Source organism: Mesoplodon bidens, assembly GCF_964165515.1.
Source record: "Mesoplodon bidens genome assembly, chromosome: 15".
In the NCBI taxonomy this organism is placed as follows: domain Eukaryota; kingdom Metazoa; phylum Chordata; class Mammalia; order Artiodactyla; family Ziphiidae; genus Mesoplodon; species Mesoplodon bidens.
In genome coordinates this window covers 34,416,880-34,435,483 of record NC_138171.1, presented here as the reverse complement: position 1 = coordinate 34,435,483, position 18,604 = coordinate 34,416,880, and the positions used below count along the sequence as shown (strand labels likewise).

General features: G+C 47.2%; 2 protein-coding genes across 2 annotated transcripts; one reads left to right on the top strand and one right to left on the bottom strand.

Moving 5' to 3' along the window:
• Positions 1-3,594: 3,594 nt before the first annotated feature.
• Positions 3,595-11,159, top strand: ZNF394 (zinc finger protein 394; the record flags this gene model as incomplete). Its single annotated transcript, XM_081256186.1, has 3 exons — positions 3,595-4,116; positions 4,895-5,021; positions 9,763-11,159. Exons 1-3 carry the CDS (start codon positions 3,706-3,708, stop codon positions 11,157-11,159), a joined length of 1,935 nt encoding a protein of 644 aa, XP_081112312.1. The 5' UTR covers positions 3,595-3,705.
• A 3,094-nt stretch (positions 11,160-14,253) lies between these two features.
• On the bottom strand, positions 14,254-18,400 carry LOC308628314 (zinc finger protein 789-like; the record flags this gene model as incomplete). Its single annotated transcript, XM_081255142.1, has 3 exons — positions 14,254-14,397; positions 18,167-18,244; positions 18,395-18,400. The coding sequence occupies 3 exons, from the start codon at positions 18,398-18,400 to the stop codon at positions 14,254-14,256; spliced, it is 228 nt and encodes a 75-aa protein (XP_081111268.1).
• Between the last annotated feature and the right edge of the window lie 204 nt (positions 18,401-18,604).

Here is an 18,604-nt window from a genome sequence, read left to right as displayed (position 1 = left end):
GTTAAGCTTTGCTCTTATTTTTTTTAATTTTATTTATTATTTTTGGCTGCGTTGGGTCTTCGTTGCTGCGTGCACGCTTTCTCTAGTTGTGGCGAGCGGGGGCTGCTCTTTGTTGCGGTGCGCGGGCTTCTCATTGCGGTGGCCTCTCTTGCTGTGGAGAAAGGGCTCTAGAGCGCAGGCTCAGTAGTTGTGGCGCACAGGCTTAGTTGCTCCGCGGCATGTGGGATCTTCCGGGACCAGGGCTCAAACCTGTGTCCCCTTCATTGGCAGGCGGATTCTTAACCACTTTGCCACCAGGGAAGCCCAAGCTTTGCTCTTATGGGTATAAATTCTCTTCCTTCTTGGTACCAAGAATAGCTGGATTTCTCCTAAGCCACTATAGTAGTTTTCTTTTACCCGAGATACACTGCAAATCACGTAACTGATCTTGTTTTCTTCTTGCTTTGACTGCTGAGGTTTCTCAAAGCCAAACTGTGGGCTACCTTTTGCCAGTAAACAGCAGTTTACAGTGGGCAATTTCTAATCCCATCTTATCCCTGGCTCCATCTTATTTATTCCTGCCCTGTTTTCCTTTTCTCACTTTCTCTCCTCACTTAATTATTTTTAAAAGATGAGGCAGCTAGCATTCTTCAATTAACTTTTTTGAACAAAGCATCAGAAAAGCCATGGGGAACAGAGAAATATGTCATTCAGTGATATCAGTGAGAGCAGATGAAAGCACCTGACATTCTGCAGATGAAGGCAGAAGTTACATTACAGGAGAAAGGGAGATAAGAGCTAAGCAAATCACTATATCATGATCAGAGTCCACAGTCACACAACCCAGAAACAGGAACTAGTGGAGCCCGGACTGGTAATCAGCTAGTAAGGAGACCTACATCTCCTCTCACTGGGAGGAGATGAAAAAGGCTTGTACTGCCTTCATAGAACATGATATTCTCTTCTGTATTCCGTTACTAGTTATATAGGTGGATATTGTCTGGAGCTAGATTTGCCTATACTATAAAGGGTTCTCTTATTTGTGAATTTGCATTCTGTCCAATTCCCTTGCCATCCTTGGCCACCCGATCCTACTCAAAGCCTTGTCCTGCAATACTGGGAAAAGAGCTTTTGACTTCCTGCCAGACTGTGATAGCATTCCCACACAGATGAAAAAGTAGACTTGTGCAAAGTTTCTGCTCTCCAGGGACTTTCAAACCGCCTGGAGAGATCAGATGCAAACATGTGACAAGTTATGTCATTAAATTATTACATGTTGGGACTTCCCTGGTGGTCCAGTGGTTAAGACTCTGCACTCCCAATGCAGGGGGCCTGGGTTTGATCCCTGATCAGGGAACTAGATCCTGCATGCATGCTGCAACTAAGAGCCCACATGCCGCAACTAAAAGATCCTGCAGGCCACAGCTAAAGATCCCGCAGGCCACAAGGAAGATCCTGCATGCAGCAACGAAGACCCAGCGCAGCCAAATAAATAAATATTTAAAAAATTATTACATGTTGCTCTAAATTTGTAAAATGATGAATATGAGCCTTGTGAGTAGTGAATTATTTCTGTGTAAGTGGATTTGACATAAAAATTAATCCCCCCAAATCTGCCTTTTCCTGTTTTTTTGTCCTGTTAATGTCCAGTCAAAACAGATCACAACAGACTAATACAGCCACTTACCTGCTAGAGCCTAAAGTAGGGGTTCATTGCTTGTGCTTTTGCACAAACTATGGTTAAATCATTAGTTTATAATTTAAACTTTAGTCCACAGATATGTCATATGGAATCCTGACCCTGCCTGGGACTTTGCATTCATAAATCAGGACATTAATTGTACAACGCTTATTGAAATAAATGATATTTTAAATGAATTTACCCATAATATAACTTAGATAATTCTTCATTTGTTAAATAATGCAGATGATTTAATGTAAATATTAAACTAATGTATAGTATCCTTCATTTCAGTTACATGGTTTATTTTTCTGAACACTGGCACAGAAAAGAAGAGGTGGGGTGGCAGTGTCCATGCAGATACTTAAAAGGAAGGGAGGAAGAGGGAGTAAATGATAGAACAGGGGAGTAGGGCTTAGAATAGGACAAAATCCTTGGCAACATGGATACTAACTGTGAAGCATTGCAAGGAAGCTGGGCATAGGAAATCTAAAGTTGGAGGGGATGATACAATCCACTATGGATTTATTGCCTATAAATTTAACCCATTTTAAAATTAAAGGGACTTGCCTGGTGGCACAGTGGCTAAGAATCTACCTGCCAATACAAGGGACATGGGTTCGAGCCCAGGCCCAGAAAGATCCCACATGCAGCGGAGCAACTAAGCCGATGTGCCACAACTACTGAGCCTGTGCTCTAGAGCCTGCAAGCCACAACTACTGAGCCCGTGCAATGCAACTACCCCGTGCACCTAGAGCCCGTGTTCCGCAACAAGAGAAGCCGCCGCAATGAGAAGCCCACGCACCACAACGAAGAGTAGCCCCCGTGCAGCAACGAAGGCCCAACGCAGCCAAAAATAAATAAATAAATAAATAAAGTTTAAAATAATAAATTTTAAATTAAAATATGTCCTCAGTCCACATGGACTCTTTAAGCTTTATCTCTTCTGTGAAGCTTAATCTCTTCTGTGAAGTCTTTCACTGTACCCTCTCCATTAGGCATGGTTGATTATTTCCACCTCTGGTTATACAAATAGACACTGCATACACCTCAAAGTACTGCATTTACCACATTGTCCTGCAAGGATTTGTTTAAGTGTCTGTCTCCCTTAGGAGACTGAACAACGGAGGACGGGGACTATGTCTTCCCAGTTTTGTGTCTGTACTGTCAAGCACGATGCCTGGCATGTAGAAGATACTCAACAAACCTTTCTTGCATTAAATGAATACCCAGTGGATGAATGACCACTTATTGTACAGTTGGAACTTGAACTTTCCCTAAAACAAAATTTACAAAGCTTTATTCACAGATAATGTGTTAAAGAATGACATTCATTTTTATTTTTATTTTTGGCTGCGTTGGGTCCTCGTTGCTTATTAGCATGGGCTTTCTTTTTAGTTGCGGTGAGCAGGGGCTACTCTTCATTGCTGTGCACGGGCCTCTCATTGCGGTGCCCTCTCTCGTTTTGGAGCACCGGCTCTAGGTGCGCGGGCCCTAGAGCGCAGGCTCAGCAGTTGTGGCACACGGGCCCAGCTGCTCCGCAGCATGTGGGATCCTCCCGGACCAAGGCTCGAACCCGTGTCCCAGGGGGATTCCCAACCACTGCGCCACCAGGGAAGCCCCTTCATTCTTAAAGGATGAATATCCTTTAGTTCGGTAACCTTAAGGACAATAAACGCCACACTGCAAGGTACTCGTGCAGAGTATCTCTGAGGGGTGAGGACAGCGAACCACAGAGATGCACCTCACTCCTCCGGGGAGCCTAGAGAGGCCCCGGAAATGCCCGGGAGGGGTGGGCACCGCAGGGAGTCGGAGACGCACTTCCTGCTGGGGCTATTCCTGCTGGTTTTTGTCACAGGAGTTGGCAGCTTCTGGGAGGGGTAGCTGCGGGTAGGAGGGGGCTGGGCAAGGTGGGGGCTTGTTAGGGACGGGACGGTGGGCAGCCGCTGCTTTGGGGAGATCCGATGAGCTCCGTGGCTTTTTGCTGGGTTTGCTGTCATTTCACCTGAAGGCAGAATTCCGGGAAAGTGCGCACTTGCAGAAGGATGAGTTGGATCTGGACCGCAAGTCAAGGCAGGGTCGCTGCTCTGCCCCTGAGTGACGGACCTTGGATAGTGAAAGTGGAGGAAGATTCACCCGGAGGTGAGGAGTCCGACTCACCAGGGGACTGTCCGGATCCCGAAACTTCCCGACGGCATTTTAGGCGGTTCCGTTATCAAGAGGTGGACGGACCCGAAGAGGCGCTGAGCCGACTCAGGGAACTTTGTCGTCGGTGGCTGAGGCCCGAGGTGCACTCGAAAGAGCAGATCCTGGAGCTGCTGGTGCTGGAGCAGTTCCTGACCATCCTGCCCCAGGAGCTCCAGGCCTGGGTGCGCAAGCACTGCCCGGAGAGCGGGGAGGAGGCTGCCGCCTTGGTTTGGGCTCTACAGAGAGAGCTTGATGGGACCTCACGCCAGGTGAGGAGTGAACGTGCTCTGGTGGTGGGAATGGAGGTGTGAGGGATGCTGTGGGCTTCATAAGTTATTTCCTTATTACATTTTGTGTGAACTTTAGGATGTGTATGAAACATGAGCCCTTTAACCTAATGGGATGTCACACCATCTCCAGGTAGGTAGGGTCAGAGTTGTTAAACTGCAGGACACCCAGCTGGTGCCGCAGAATTGCCTGACCTGTGGAAATGCACACATCTGGTGTCAGAAGTGAATGAGTGTTGTAGTGAATATTCAGAGTACTGAGAGCAGAGGAGACACACAGGAGTGTGGTTTTCCTTTACAAGGAAAGGAGAGGCTCAGGGGAAAACACATTACTGCTGTTGGTGAGGTACCTTCCTCTGAAGATAGATCTTTGTATCCATTTCACAGGTGAGGAAACAGCGTCTGAGAGCCAGCACTGCAACTCGGGACTCTGGTTAACCTGTATATTTTCAATCCATATCAGGTTTCTGCTTTGATAAATCACAGCAGTATAACCCAAATGAATGTTTTGCTCTCCCCCCAGGTTAGTGTAGACAGTTCATAGAAAAGCTTTTCAGGATTGCAGGAGAATGCCAGCTTCTGGTTTTGGTCACTTTGCAACTCCCGCATCAGTACAAGGCTCACTGACAAAGACTCCGTTGGTCGTGACTTGGTTTCTCAGCACTCGCAGACTCCTCTCTGGAGTCCGGCTTCATCCTGGCACTGTTGGTGACGCCATCCTGGGACGGCAGGTGCTGAGGGAGGTCTTGTGTTGTTTCAGGGGTTGGTGACAGTCCAGGATGTGGCTGTGTCTCTAACCTGGGAGGAGTGGGAGCGTCTGGGCCCAGCACAGAGGGACCTCTACAGGGAGAGTGCGCCGAAGGATTATGGGAACGCAGTCTCGCCAAGTAAGTGCCCTGCCTTTGCTTGTTTCCAGCTGTGTGATTCACGGAGGGCTTGCTTCAGTAAATCCCCCAGCCAGCCTGCCATTCAGACACAGGTTGAGAGCCTTCGAGTCCCTTTTGTGACCCAGGCAAGACCTCTCTGTTCTGTATTGTTAGGTGATAGAGTCAGCTTTTTATTTTGGTTCATTTTTAATAAAAATACATAAGAAAGTATAAAAACATATAATGAGCACCTGAGGATTCACCACCCAGGTTTATCGAATTTTAATATTGGCCATTTTTTTTTTCTGAAGAGATAATACATTACAGCTATAGCTATAGGTGAAGCTCTGTGTACCCTCCCTCAAAGCTCTTCCCTTGATCCTTCTCCAGTGGTAACCAATATCCTGACTTACCATTTCCATGCTTGTTTTATATTCTTTCTACATATACATGTAGCCACATATACACACTCTCTCTATATAAATGTATGTAAACACATAAATATGTAAACATGTAAATGTATATAGTATTTTTACATGTAATATAATTTTAAATTATATTACTGTATGGTTCTTTTGCACCTTGGCTTTTTTCTCAACATTACATTTTTGGGATTTATCCATGTTGATACGTGTAGCTCTAGTTTATTCATTTTAACATCTATATATTTCATTGTATGACTATTTCAATATTTACTTATCCATTCTCCTGTCAACGGACATTAAGGTTTCTAGTTTTTCACCACTACACACAGTATTATACCAAACGTTCCTGTCTCTTTCTCCCTGTGTTCATATGTAGGAGTCTCTGAAGAGAATATACTTAGGGATGTTTGCCCATCTTGCTGTCCAAAATGATGGGAGCCAATTTGTACTCCTACCAGCCGTATATGAGAATTCTTCTTTCTCCACACCCTTGGCAACATTTGGTGTTCAGCTGACAGCACGATGTCTTAACCCAGTAGCCCAAGTGTTCCTTTTAGAATGTTGGTTTGCATCACACCTCTGCTCAGAACCTGAATACTCCTCATTTCACGCAGAGTAAAAGCCTGTGGTGCCTGATGGGACGTGGCCCTGTTCCCTCCTGCTCTCCCCTCACTTAAGCCCCCAGCCCCCAGCCTCACTGACCTTGCTGCTCCTTGAGCGTGGTGGGCATCCTGCCTCACGGTCTTTGCTCTGACTGCTCCCTCTGCCTGCAATATTATTCCTCCGGATCTCCACCAAACAGACTCCCTGACTTGTTTCAAACCTGTGCTCACATCTCACTTTTCGGCGAGGCCTGACCTGACCGTCATGTTAATACATGATTTCTGCCATCAACTACCTCACAGATCCCTCGCCTTGCCTGACCTGGTCCATAGCATTTATTACCCTCTGACATCCTGTATATTTGACTTTATGTTCATCTATTGTCTGACCACCCCTTCTGGAATGTCAGCTCCACAGGGGGAAGGATTTCTGTCTGTTTTGTTCATTTATATCCCAAGTGCCAAGAATAGTGCCTGGCATGGAGTGGGTGCTCAATAAGTAATACTGTTAGGATTAATGAATGGCGTATCTTTATCTCCTCTCCTTTCCTCCACTATCTTTTAAATTGTTTTGTGGCTGTTCTTTATGTTTTTGATACTAATCCTTTGTTATTTTATTGGTTATAGAGGTGGCTTGTCTTTCTAACCATGGCGTTTTTGTTATATAAAATTTTGAAATTTTAATATAGTCAAATTTTTCAATCTTTTACTTTATGGTTTGTGGTTTTCGAATCTTAGGAAAATAGGCCCTTCTCAATCCTGATTCCAACTTTGCAGGGACAACAACTTTAAAATCTTTTCACCCCTTCCAGTGGTATTTATTTTCATATTTCTAAATAAGATGCTTATTCTGCTGGTTTTTTTTTTTTCTCAGTTTCAGTTATTATCTCTTGACTGCCTGCTAAGGAAGACAGGGTCCTGTCTCCCCAGCATGCTCACATTTAGCAGTCCGTAATTCTCTCAGCATAGTTAAATCAGTCTGTTTTTGTTAAGGGAATGTTTCAGTATTATGCCTATATAAATATTATCTATATTCACCCACCTAATATATATGACTGTAAGTCTTTTCCTTTACAGCTTTTAGTTTTTCCCAGAATTGATAATGCCTCATTCTACACGTGCCTCCTTTTCTAACTCCTGAGCACTAGTTCACCCACAGACTCTCTGTTAGAAATGTAAACCCCTCTCGGTAAGTTCAGATTCATCAGATGGACCATCGGTTTCATTCTCCCCTTGGAGAGTTCCTCCTCAAGCTTCCTCTGCTCCAGGGTGGATGGGCTTCTCCAGGTCAGTTACACAGCTGTTGTCCTAGAACGTTCCTTCACTCTCACCTTTTTCTCTTTCCCGGATCCCATACAATTTTCTTCCTTGGTTTACGCCCTCCATTTGATATAGAACAACCTCCAGTATATTACAGAGAACATATACTTGGGAACTCAATGCATGTCTAAACGCCTTTATTCCTCTCTCACATCCAGATCATGGTGTGGCTGTATGTAGCATTCTACTTTAGAAATGACTCTACCTTTGAATTTTGAAGACGGTGGATTTTGTAACTAGCTTGCCATGTTGCAACTGAGAAATCTGATGCACTGTGATATTTTATCCTTGGTGTGTGCTCTGTTCTGTGCAGAAGCCTTTAGGAGCTTTTCTTTATTCCTGCTGGTATGAAATTCACAATGAGTGTGGCTGGGTGTGAGGTTTCTTTCTTCATTCATTGTTCTGAGTTGTTGGCGGTCCCTGACAATATAGACGCCTGCATCTTTGAGTTGTGAGAAATTTTTTGTACTATTCTTTCATTTTATCTATTTATTTTTATCTCATTTTTTCCTGTTTTCTTTCTGGGATTTCTTCCAGTTGAATGTTGGAACTCATGGGCTGATCCTGTAGGGTTCCCTGCCTCCTTCCCATTTCCTTATCTTTTCTTTCCCTTTCTAGGAAATCTCCTTAGCTTTATTTTCCAACTCTTAGGTTGAAATATTTCTGCTCTCATTAATATTTTGAAGATATTTTTCTTGTTCTTTAAACATCCCTTTTCTTTTCTTTCTTTTTTTTAAAGATTTTTTTGATATGGACCCCTTTTTTTAAAGGCTTTATTGAAATTGCCACAAGACTGCCCCTGTTCTATGTCTTAGCTCTTTGGCTGCGAGGCATGCAGGATCCCAGCTCCCTGACCAGGGATTGAACCTGCACCCTCCGCATTGGAAGGCAGAGTCCCAACCACTGGACCACCAGGGAAGTCCTGAAATATCCCTTTTCTTATTTTTAAAAATAGATTTATTTATTTATTTATTTTTGGCTGCATTGGGTCTTCGTTGCTGCGCGCGGGCTTCCTATAGTTGTGGCGAGTGGGGGCTACTCTTCACTGCGGTGCGCTGGCTTCTCATTGCGGTGGCTACTCTTGTTGCAGAGCGCGGGCTCAAAGCCTGTGGCTTCAGTAGTTGTGGCACTTAGGCTCAGTAGTTGTGGCTTGGGGGCTCTAGAGTGCAGGCTCAGTAGTTGTGGCACATGGGCTTAGTTGCTCCATGGCATGTGGGATCTTCCCGGACCAGGGCTTGAACCCATGTTCCCTGCATTGGCAGGCGGATTCTTAAGCACTGCACCACCAGGGAAGCCATATCCCTTTTCTTATAGCTTCCTTGTTTCCTGGGTGCAGTATTGTCTCTTATTTATCTGAGAATATTAATTATAGGTTATTCAGTTTTCTCTCATTTCATGGATTGCATGTTTCATTGGCATTTCTATCAGAGGTTTTCCTGAAATGCTGGTAACCTTTCACTTTCTGTTTGTGTTTAGCAGTTAAACCCAAGCATTCTGACTGGAAACTCTATTGGGAAGGACTTGTGAACTGTGATCTTCAGGACAGGGTCAGGCATCAGGCGCTATTTTACCTGGGAATTCCCACATGTCAGTGTCTCTGGGTCTTTGGCCCAAGCTGCTAAGTTTTCCCATAGAGAGATTCAGTCAACAGATATTTCATTGTGTGTCTGCAGATAAGCCAGGTGCAGTTCTAGGTGGGAATCCAGTAGGGACTAAAGCCTATGAAATCCCTGCCCTTTCTGCCGGGAGGATGTCAGGCTCGGGGCTGACAGTTTGAGCCTGAACAGAGGACAGTGCATGGAGGTTCCACCAGTCAGTGTGTCCATTTTCACTTGACTCTCCTCATGGGAAGGTGGTACCTGTCCCCTGTTCTCAGCTGTGCCTCATGTCCCCAGTCCCGAATTTATCTGGTTCAGCCTTCCTGGAGAGTAAATTGCAAGAATTCTGGACTGGGGGATGGAATCCTTCACAGACTTTCCATCAGTCCTAGATTTACTGCCTACCCAGAGCCTGCCTTCAGACTGGAGGCATCTGGCGTGTCTGTTACTGTAACTCACCCACGAATCTATCTTAGTAAAGCATCCTGCATGCATGGGATAAAGGTTGTACCGTCCGTGTCGACACCTTCTCCAGTAGTGCCTCGTGTAATACAGTGATTCACACGACAGCGCAGTGGGGCTGGGGCAGGAGAGACAGGTTGGCCGGTGGAGGCACAAGTATAAAAGGAAAGAAACGGGGTTTGTACAGGTAAATGTGAGCACATCCGACAGGCTAGTTAAAATAATTTAACTTCAGGAGTGGTTTCATGGAGGACATTAAAAGGGCTTTGGCGGGGGCGTTGTTTTTCTGCTAGCACTTTCTTACTCACTCTTGCGCAAGGATGAAATGTCAGCAATTTGTATCTTAATGTTTCAGGTTTGGAAACCAGAATTGAGAACAAAGAGTTGATTCTAAAGCAAGAAATTCTAGAAGAAGTGGAGCCACAAGGGCAGCTACAAGGGTCCCAGGAGAAGGGGCCCCTGTCTTCTGAGTGTGGGGTTGCCCATGAGGACAGGATAGAAAAGCCATCAGGCGACCCCTCATTGCTGAAACTTGAAAAGCCTCCTGAAGATCAGGGAGTCACCAGCATCTCAGATCTCAAGAGTGCTCCCAGAGAAGAGGGAGACTCCAAAAACAATGAATTTGGGACTAGTGCCAGAGGTTCAAACTTTGTTCCTGCTCAGCACGTCCAGACAGCAGAGAGACCCATTACCGGTGATGAATGTGGGAGCAATTGCAAACACAGGTTAGATACCGTGAAACCTCATGAATCTCTTGACAGTGGGGAAAACTGCCATAATTCAAGCCTACTTGAGGCCCAGAGGCGGTTCCATGAAGCAAGACCTTATACGTGTGACACCTGTGAGAAGAGTTTCAAACAGCGTTCCGACCTCTTTAAACACCAGAGAACCCACACCGGGGAGAAGCCCTACGGGTGTTCTGTCTGTGGGAAAAGCTTCAGTCAGAGCGCTACCCTCGTTAAACACCAGAGGACTCACACTGGAGAGAAGCCTTACACCTGCCCCAAGTGTGGGGACAGCTTCAGACAGAGCTCAAATCTCAGTCGGCATCAGAGAGTCCACATGGGGGAGAAGCACTACATGTGTCACGAGTGCGGGGAAATCTGCCGTATCTCCAACCATTTTAGACATCAGAGGACACACCAGGGGGAGAGACCCTACACGTGTGAAGAGTGTGCGAAGAGCTTTAAACGGTGTTCTGACCTCTCCAAACACCAGAGAATCCACACTGGGGAGAAGCCCTACGAATGCCAAGAATGTGGAAAAAGCTTCAGTCAGAGCGCAACCCTCGTTAAACACCAGAGGACACACACAGGTGAGAAGCCATACACGTGCCCCAAATGTGGGGACAGCTTCAGACAGAGCTCACACCTCAGCCGGCATCAAAGAGTCCACATGGGGGAGAAGCACTACATGTGTCACGAGTGTGGGGAAATCTGCCGTATCTCCAACCATTTTAGACATCAGAGGACACACCAGGGGGAGAGACCCTACACGTGTGAAGAGTGTGCGAAGAGCTTTAAACGGTGTTCTGACCTCTCCAAACACCAGAGAATCCACACTGGGGAGAAGCCCTACAAATGCCAAGAATGTGGGAAAAGCTTCAGTCAGAGTGCAACCCTCGTTAAACACCAGAGAACTCACACTGGAGAGAAGCCTTACAGATGTCTTGAATGTGGGGACAGCTTTAGACAGAGTTCACACCTCATCCGACACCAAAGAATCCATAGAAATAAAGCCCCATCATTTTGACATGCTTCTGCATGAGCTGTTTTGTTTCTCTCTCTTTCTTTCTTTCCAGAAACTACATTCTTTGGCTTTTGGAGTATTTCAGTAATCGTGGGTCATACTGCCCTGGGCATTACACCCAAGAAAGATTGAGTTCAGCTAGAGTCTAGGGACGCCCTTTGGTAGCGTACTGCCTTGAAGCAGGACTGCGTGAGTCAGGAGCCCCACCGGAACACACTTTCCAGCAGAGCAAGGGTGGAACCATGAGAGTTCTGTCCTTGTCACTCTTCTGGAACCTCTGCTTTTGGACCAAATCTTGTCCCTCCTGTTGCTTCCCTGAGAATGTATTGCAGTCACTAGAATTGTCTTTCTACTTAGATGGTAGATATTTTATACTCCAGAACACCTTGTACAGTTCAGTGCCTACAAGAGGCATTCTATATATTTGACTTTTTTAAAAAGTAATTTTGCAGAGTCCCTTTTTCTTTCCCATTCTTTCCTTGTTGCGTTAAACACAGCTAAGAACTTGGATTAGAGCCTAAATCTATCTGATTATCTTTCTAGTGCTACCCACTGATAATATGCATTGCATCCAAATTTTTGGAACTTTTTTTTTTTTTTTTTTCCTTTGCTGTATGCGGGCCTCTCACTGTTGTGGCCTCTCCCGTTGCGGAGCACAGGCTCCGGACGCGCAAGCTCAGTGGCCATGGCTCACGGGCCCAGCCACTCCGCGGCATGTGGGATCTTCCTGGACCGGGGCACGAACCCGTGTCCCCTGCATTGGCAGGCGGGCTCTCAACCACTGCGCCACCAGGGAAGCCCGGAACTTTTTTTTAAATTAAGGGACTACAAGTACATTATTGGATATCTGGGAAAACAATAGGGGAAAAATTACCCAAAATCCCAACACCACAATCCATTTGATACCGGTATTTTGGTGTATTTCCTTCTGATCCTTTTTCTATGCATATTTTTCTATATAACAAAAATCACAGTGTTTATATTTTATATCTTCTTTAGTATTATGTCTTAAGGATTTTACATGGTTTTCCTAAACGTTATGCTTAATAGCTGGTCATTTTCCATCAAGTGGATGTAACAATTCCTTTTGTTGGAAGTTTCAGGTCTGTCTCATTTTTCATTGTTGCAAAAAATGCTGTAGTGAATGTCAGTGTAATTTTAGGATTTGGATTGTTCTTTAGACTCTAACGCTAGGTTCAGAGAAGTAGAATTCCTTGATTAGTGTTTTAGTTATTTTATGGCTTTCAATACACCTTCCCAATTTCTTTCCCCCAAAGCAAGTGCCAAATTACATTCTATTATGAGTGTACCCAGGAAGAAAAAAAAACATTTTTGATAAACTGGTAGCAATCTTCAGCGAGACTCAAAAAGCACTAACTATAAAAGATTGATAAATTTAACTACACTATAGTAGGAAAAGACAAAATAGGAATTAAGCCCATGAAGATGAAAACATACTCAATTACATTAGTAATAAGAAAATGCAAATTAAGCCACAATTAGATACTATTTCACACCTTACAGATTATCAAACCTTTCAAAATCTGTCAGTACCAAGTACTACCAGAGATGTAGAGTGGTGGGAACTCTCCTCAGCTGTTGGTGTGTAAGTTGTTACATTTATTAGGGAAAATAATTTGGTGCTACTTCTTAAAGTTGAACATGTATATAACTTATTTCTAAGTCTTTTCACAGGGAACCAAGAGGCATTTGACATGCTGTTTTGTAAAAGCCCCAAACTGGAAACATCTTGAAAACTGATCAGCCAAAGAAAAGTTTCATAAATTGTGCTATATTCCTGCAGTGGGATACTCAGTGTCAGTGAATATGACTGAACCACAGCTATACAGAGATGCATGATTCTCAACACACATGTAGTGAAAGAACAAGAGTATGATTCCATGTACATAAAGTTCCAGACAAAGCAAAACTAGGTAATATATTGTCCAGACAGAGATAAGTGGTATATCTACATAATGCAAGAGAATGATTAACCTTTGTTGGAGAGGAAGGGAGATGAGACTGGAGAGAATATAAGGGACTTTTGTGATTCTGAAGGTGATTTATTCCTTAACTAGGATGAGGAGGCATGGGTGTTACTGTTTACTGTCATATATATTCATATACTTTTGAACTGTGATATCTCACAAAAAATATGGAAAGTTTATTGTAAAATATTGCTAACATACACACGAGTGTAGACTAGAGAGAACAATTTTAAAGAACATTCACATATGCACCACACCGATTAATCAATTCTTAATATGTCATATTTGTTTCATATTATTATTATTATTATTTTTGGCTGTGCCGTACAGCCTGTGGGATCTTAGTTTCCCGACCAGGAATCAAACCTGGGCCCCCTGTAGTAAAAGCGCAGAGTCCTAACCACTGGACCACCAGGGAATTCCCTTCATATCATTTTTAAGGAAATAAAACAATATAGGACTTCCCTGGTGGCACAATGGTTAAGAATCCACCTGCCAATGCAGGGGACATGGGTTCGAGCCCTGGTCCGGGAAAGATCCCACAAGCCACGGAGCAACTAAGCCCGTGCGACACAACTACTGAGCCTGCGCTCTACAGCCCGCGAGCCACAACTACTGAGCCCGTGTTCCACAACTACCGCCCTCGCACCTAGAGCCCGTGTTCCACAACAAGCGAAGCCACCGCAATGAGAAGCCCGCACAGCGCAATGAAAAGTAGCCCCTGCTCGCCGCGACTAGAGAAAGCCCGCGCACAGCAACGAAGACCCAACGCAGCCAAAAATAAAATATAAGTACATTAATTTAAAAAAACAACAACAATATATACTGTAAGGCAGTGGTCCCCAACCTTTCCAGCACCAGGGAAGTGGTCCCCAACCTTTCCACCAGTTTCGTGGAAGACAATTTTTCCATGGATGGGGGTTGGAGGGGGGTGATGGTTCAGGCAGTAAGGCACACTACGGGGAGTGGCCTATGAATCTTCACTCGCTCGCCTGCCACTCACCTCCTGCTGTGTGGCCCGGTTCCGGTACCAGTCCTCAGCCCGGGGATTGGGGAGCCCCACTGTAAGGGACACTCATGTGCCCTCCCTAACCCCATTCACCTCACCTTCAAGCCAACTCATTACCAAAGGAGAGCACGCTTCTGTAGTTCTCCAGCATCACGTCTCTGTAGAGGTCCTTCTGAGCCCAGTCCAGTGTGTCCCACTCTTCCCTGGTGAAGTACAGAGCCACATCCTCAAAGGACAGCAACCCCTGGAAACACAGCGACTAACAGCTACAATTCTTATAATAACTTTGTGAGCTACAGTATTATTATACAGATGGTCAATATTTGAGGCTTCTCTGGCCGCTTGGTCTCTGCTGCAGTCACTCAGCTCTGGTAGCACAGAAGCAGCACAGACAACAGGAGAGCAAATGGGTGTGGCTGTGACCCAATAAAACTACTCCCGGCTCCAGATAAGTTTGCCAACCCTGCTCTATACAACCCTACCTTCCACACCCTGCATTTCTTCTGCCCGGATCTCTCAGGAAAGAGATGGCTCACTCCCGTGAGGTCACTGAGGACGGAGCAGCGTGCGGGCCATTCACACGGGATGGACAGGCTAATGGAACCAGTCAGGAAGGCTGGAGCTTGCGGGGCTGGCTGTCGTAGGCACCGCTACCCACTAGGTGTGAAGGGGGAGGACAGGAGGGGACACTGGGATCCAGAAAGTTGTTGGAGAAGCAAGACCGGCGCGGGGGGCAGCGCAGCAGGGAGGGACTGAGGGATAAACCCCCAACAGCAATCCCCTCCAGGCCTTTGGTCCCCACCCCTTCCCCCTGCCAGAAGCCAACCCGAAGCAAGAGTAAGGGAACCCGCGGATGGAGAATATAAAGGCCAGCCTCCCAGGGCGCAGACAAAGTGGGGAACGGTGGAGAGTGTATCCACGGGGCCAAACACAGACCGCTGAGCACCGTGCCCAAGGCAGAAGTTTCCACCTGCAACTGTGTATCCAGCTCCTGGGGGCCGAGAGGGCTGGCGTCTGCCCCTCACACTTGCTGTGCTTCAGGGGGTGTTCGTGCGGAAGGGCTTCAGCAATAGGAATACCGGCCCCACCTGAGATGCTTCACGCCGCTTCCCTCTGCAGACAGACCCTGAGTCTCCCAAACAACAGGCCTTTCTTTCCTCCTGCCCACACCGGGTCCAGGGTTAGGGTCTCAAGCCCCCTCCCCAATCCCGAATACCCTCTGTCCCTAGGGCTGCCTGTAGATGCCCTCATCTGCCACACCCACCCGCTGCCTTCTCTGCACCTGCGTGGAGGCTCCCAGGTGCTGGGATACAACGGTTCAAACCCACAGAGTTATCTCTGTGCGTGGGGTTTTCTAGCTGGGCCCTTCGTGTGGCCCCACAGTTCTCGCCCTCATGGTCCTCACCAGTGGTCTTCTCCCCCTTTATCACTCCCATTCCTTCAGGAAGCATTTACTGAGCACCAAGAAGTCGCTGGCCTCCGTGCCATATGCCAGTGACAGTACACGCACAGAGGTGACAGCTCCTGCCGGGCCCAAAGGACCAGCCCCTCGGGCTGAGCACTGCTCAACTCTAGGGGACACTGTTCACATGGCAGCTGTGACAACGGGGCCCCCAGAGCTGCTAAGTGCACAGCCTGTGCGACCCACGGAGCCCCAGCCCCACTTCAGGGAGTGAAGGGTCCAGTGGGGAAGCGGGAGAAGTCAACACGGTGACGATCCAGGGGTACACGGGGGGGCGACGGGGGCTGTGAGGACAGGGGCTCACCCCACCCCCTCCTCTCAGGAGGCACTGCCAGTCACATCCCAGAAAACAGCGCCCGGGGCACATGGCCCTCACCTCCTCCCGCCTCCCCACCGGCTCCCAGACATTCCCTGCATTGGGCCTCACCCCTCCCCTCTTCTCCCTCCTGGTGAGCCCTCCTCCTCGGCCTGATTCCATTCTCTCCTGTCTCCTGTGGGGTCTTAATCCAATGACCACAACTCTCCTGTCTTTGCCCTTTTCCCCCTTGTGATACTGTGATTTAAATAAGAAATATATATTTGGTCTTCCTCCCTACTTCTGGCAGAGTTCCTAAAAACCCTTGGATTTTCCTAAGGGATAAGAACAGAGGAGCATCTTCTAATATTTGGGCTTTTGTCCTCGGTTTCGGAAATAGCTCCAGGGCCATACAGGTGAGAGGAACGTCTTGTTACTCTTAACAAATCCCTCAACCACACCTGAGTTCATGTTAATGTAGAAAACTCCTAAGGATGGGGCTGGATGTCAGGGGAACAAGCATGTGATGAGAGGGTTAGAACCTTCACCCCTAGCACCTGAGGGGCGGGGAGAGGCTGGGGTTCAGTCAGTCACCAAAGGTCAGTGACTCGACCCATCACGCCTACGTAATGAACCCCCATAAAAACGCAGAAATGGAGGTGCTGGGGGTGTCTGCCTGGAGAGGAAAGCCCTGCACCCCTTCCCCACTCCCCCTGCCCTGTGCCTCTCTTCCATCGGGCTGATCCTGAGTTGTCGCCTTTTACATGAACCAGGATCTGCTCAGTAAACCGTTTCCAGAGTTCCGTGAGCCACTCTACCAGATCAATGGCACCCGCGGAGTGGGTCGTGGGAACCCCGATTTAGAGCCAGTGGGTCAGAAGCACAGGTGACAGCCCGCACTTGTGATTGGCATATGAGGTCGGGGCGGGGGGGCGGTCTTGCGGGGACTGAGCCCTTACCCTGTGGGTCCGATGCTAACTCCAGGGGGACAGTGTCAGAATGAGTTAAATTGAGGGCACCCAGCTGGTGTCCGAACAGTCAGAAGTGAGGCGTCATGAAGCAGAGCAACACAGCCGCGTTCCTTCCCAGACTACCACTCCTGCCCGTGGCCCGCAGGATGCTGCCGCCTCTCCTGCCTTTACAAAGATGCTCCTGGTGCCTTGCTCCCTCTTGCTTCCGTCCTCTCTCCTTCCCTTACTGGGCCTTTTCTGTAAAGAAAACCCTACACACTCACCTCCAGTCACCCCACACCCACCCAGTGGCTCTTCTGAAGCTCTCCTCCTGAGCTCAGCCCTCCGCCCACATGGGAACACAAGGGAGAGTAACGGGGTTAATGCAGGACCTCAGAGAGATTTCACAGAGAGGAGTTTTGAGCTGAGTCTCAGCATATGCAGAGGTGGGTTGCCTGTGGACAGGGAGAACAGGATGCACACAGGCCGGGGGACAGAAGGGAGTCCACATCTCTGCGGGCGGGTCCTCTGGCTGTCAGGGAAGGTGGGAGATGCCACCAGAAGGGCAGATAGAGCTCTGTGATCCCTCAGCAAATGCGGACACGCTGGGCCAATGGGTCAAAGCGCTGCCCCTCGAACTCCCTCTTGCCTCCCTCCCGTCCAAGACTGTTCTTTCCAAATGGTCGCGATGGTTCCTCACGTTGTCTCCTCACTTTTCTCCTCAGCTTCTCACAATCACCCTCCATCATGTTACGAGTTCAGTAACTAAACTTCCAGTGTACCCTTTGATGCCAACAGATCAGAATTTATCCTTTGTTGCGGGACTTTGTTTCCATAGCTCCCTCTCCAAATGGCTTGTAAGTGCCTTAGGCGAGAGCTTCTCTCCCAGCACAAAGGCAGTACTATCTGGTATACAGTAGGTACACAATAATGCTCACTGACAGAAACAAGGAGCAACTGTGGTGACAACAGCTAAAACTTACAGAGTGCTCCACATGTCACTAGATACCCTGCCGATACTCCACGTGCCCCGTTTCATTGAATCCTCACAACTCTGTGACAGCTACTATCATTATCCCATTTTCCAGATAAGGAAACCGTGAGAGATCAGGTATCACATCTAAAACAGAGCCTGCATTTGAACCCGTCTCGCCCCAAAGTTCAAGTTCTTTACATCCTACCTTCCAAGAAGGAAAAACCCCAGCTGATAAAGATGGCTCAACCTGAACAGAGGAGTTAAAGCCATGTGAACGCCATGGCCCGGCGCTGAGACTACACCAAGGAAGGGGAGGAGAACCCTGCTCACCTTCCACAGGACTGGCAGGAACACGGCTTCCATGGCCTGGCCTCTGAGGTGGTGCAGGCTCCCGGCCATCAGGCTGAGCTGAAGGAGAGGAAAAGAGCACACGTAAGGCCAGCCCCGATTTAAAGCTCTCTCACCAGGCAGCCCTCGACAAGGAATTCCAACAGGGCCAATGAACCTCATCTAAATACCCCAATCACTGAAAGCAGCAACTCAAACAGACATTTGTACCCCCATGTTCTTCACAGCATTAATCACAAGAGCCAAATGATGGAGGAAACCCAAGCATCCTGGACAGATGAATGAATAAACAAATGGTGGTCTACAGACAATAGAGTATTATTCAGTGTTAAATAGGAAGGAAATTCTGACACCTGCTACAACATGGATGCACCTTGAGGACGTTATGCTAAATGAAATAGGCCAGACATAAAAGGACAA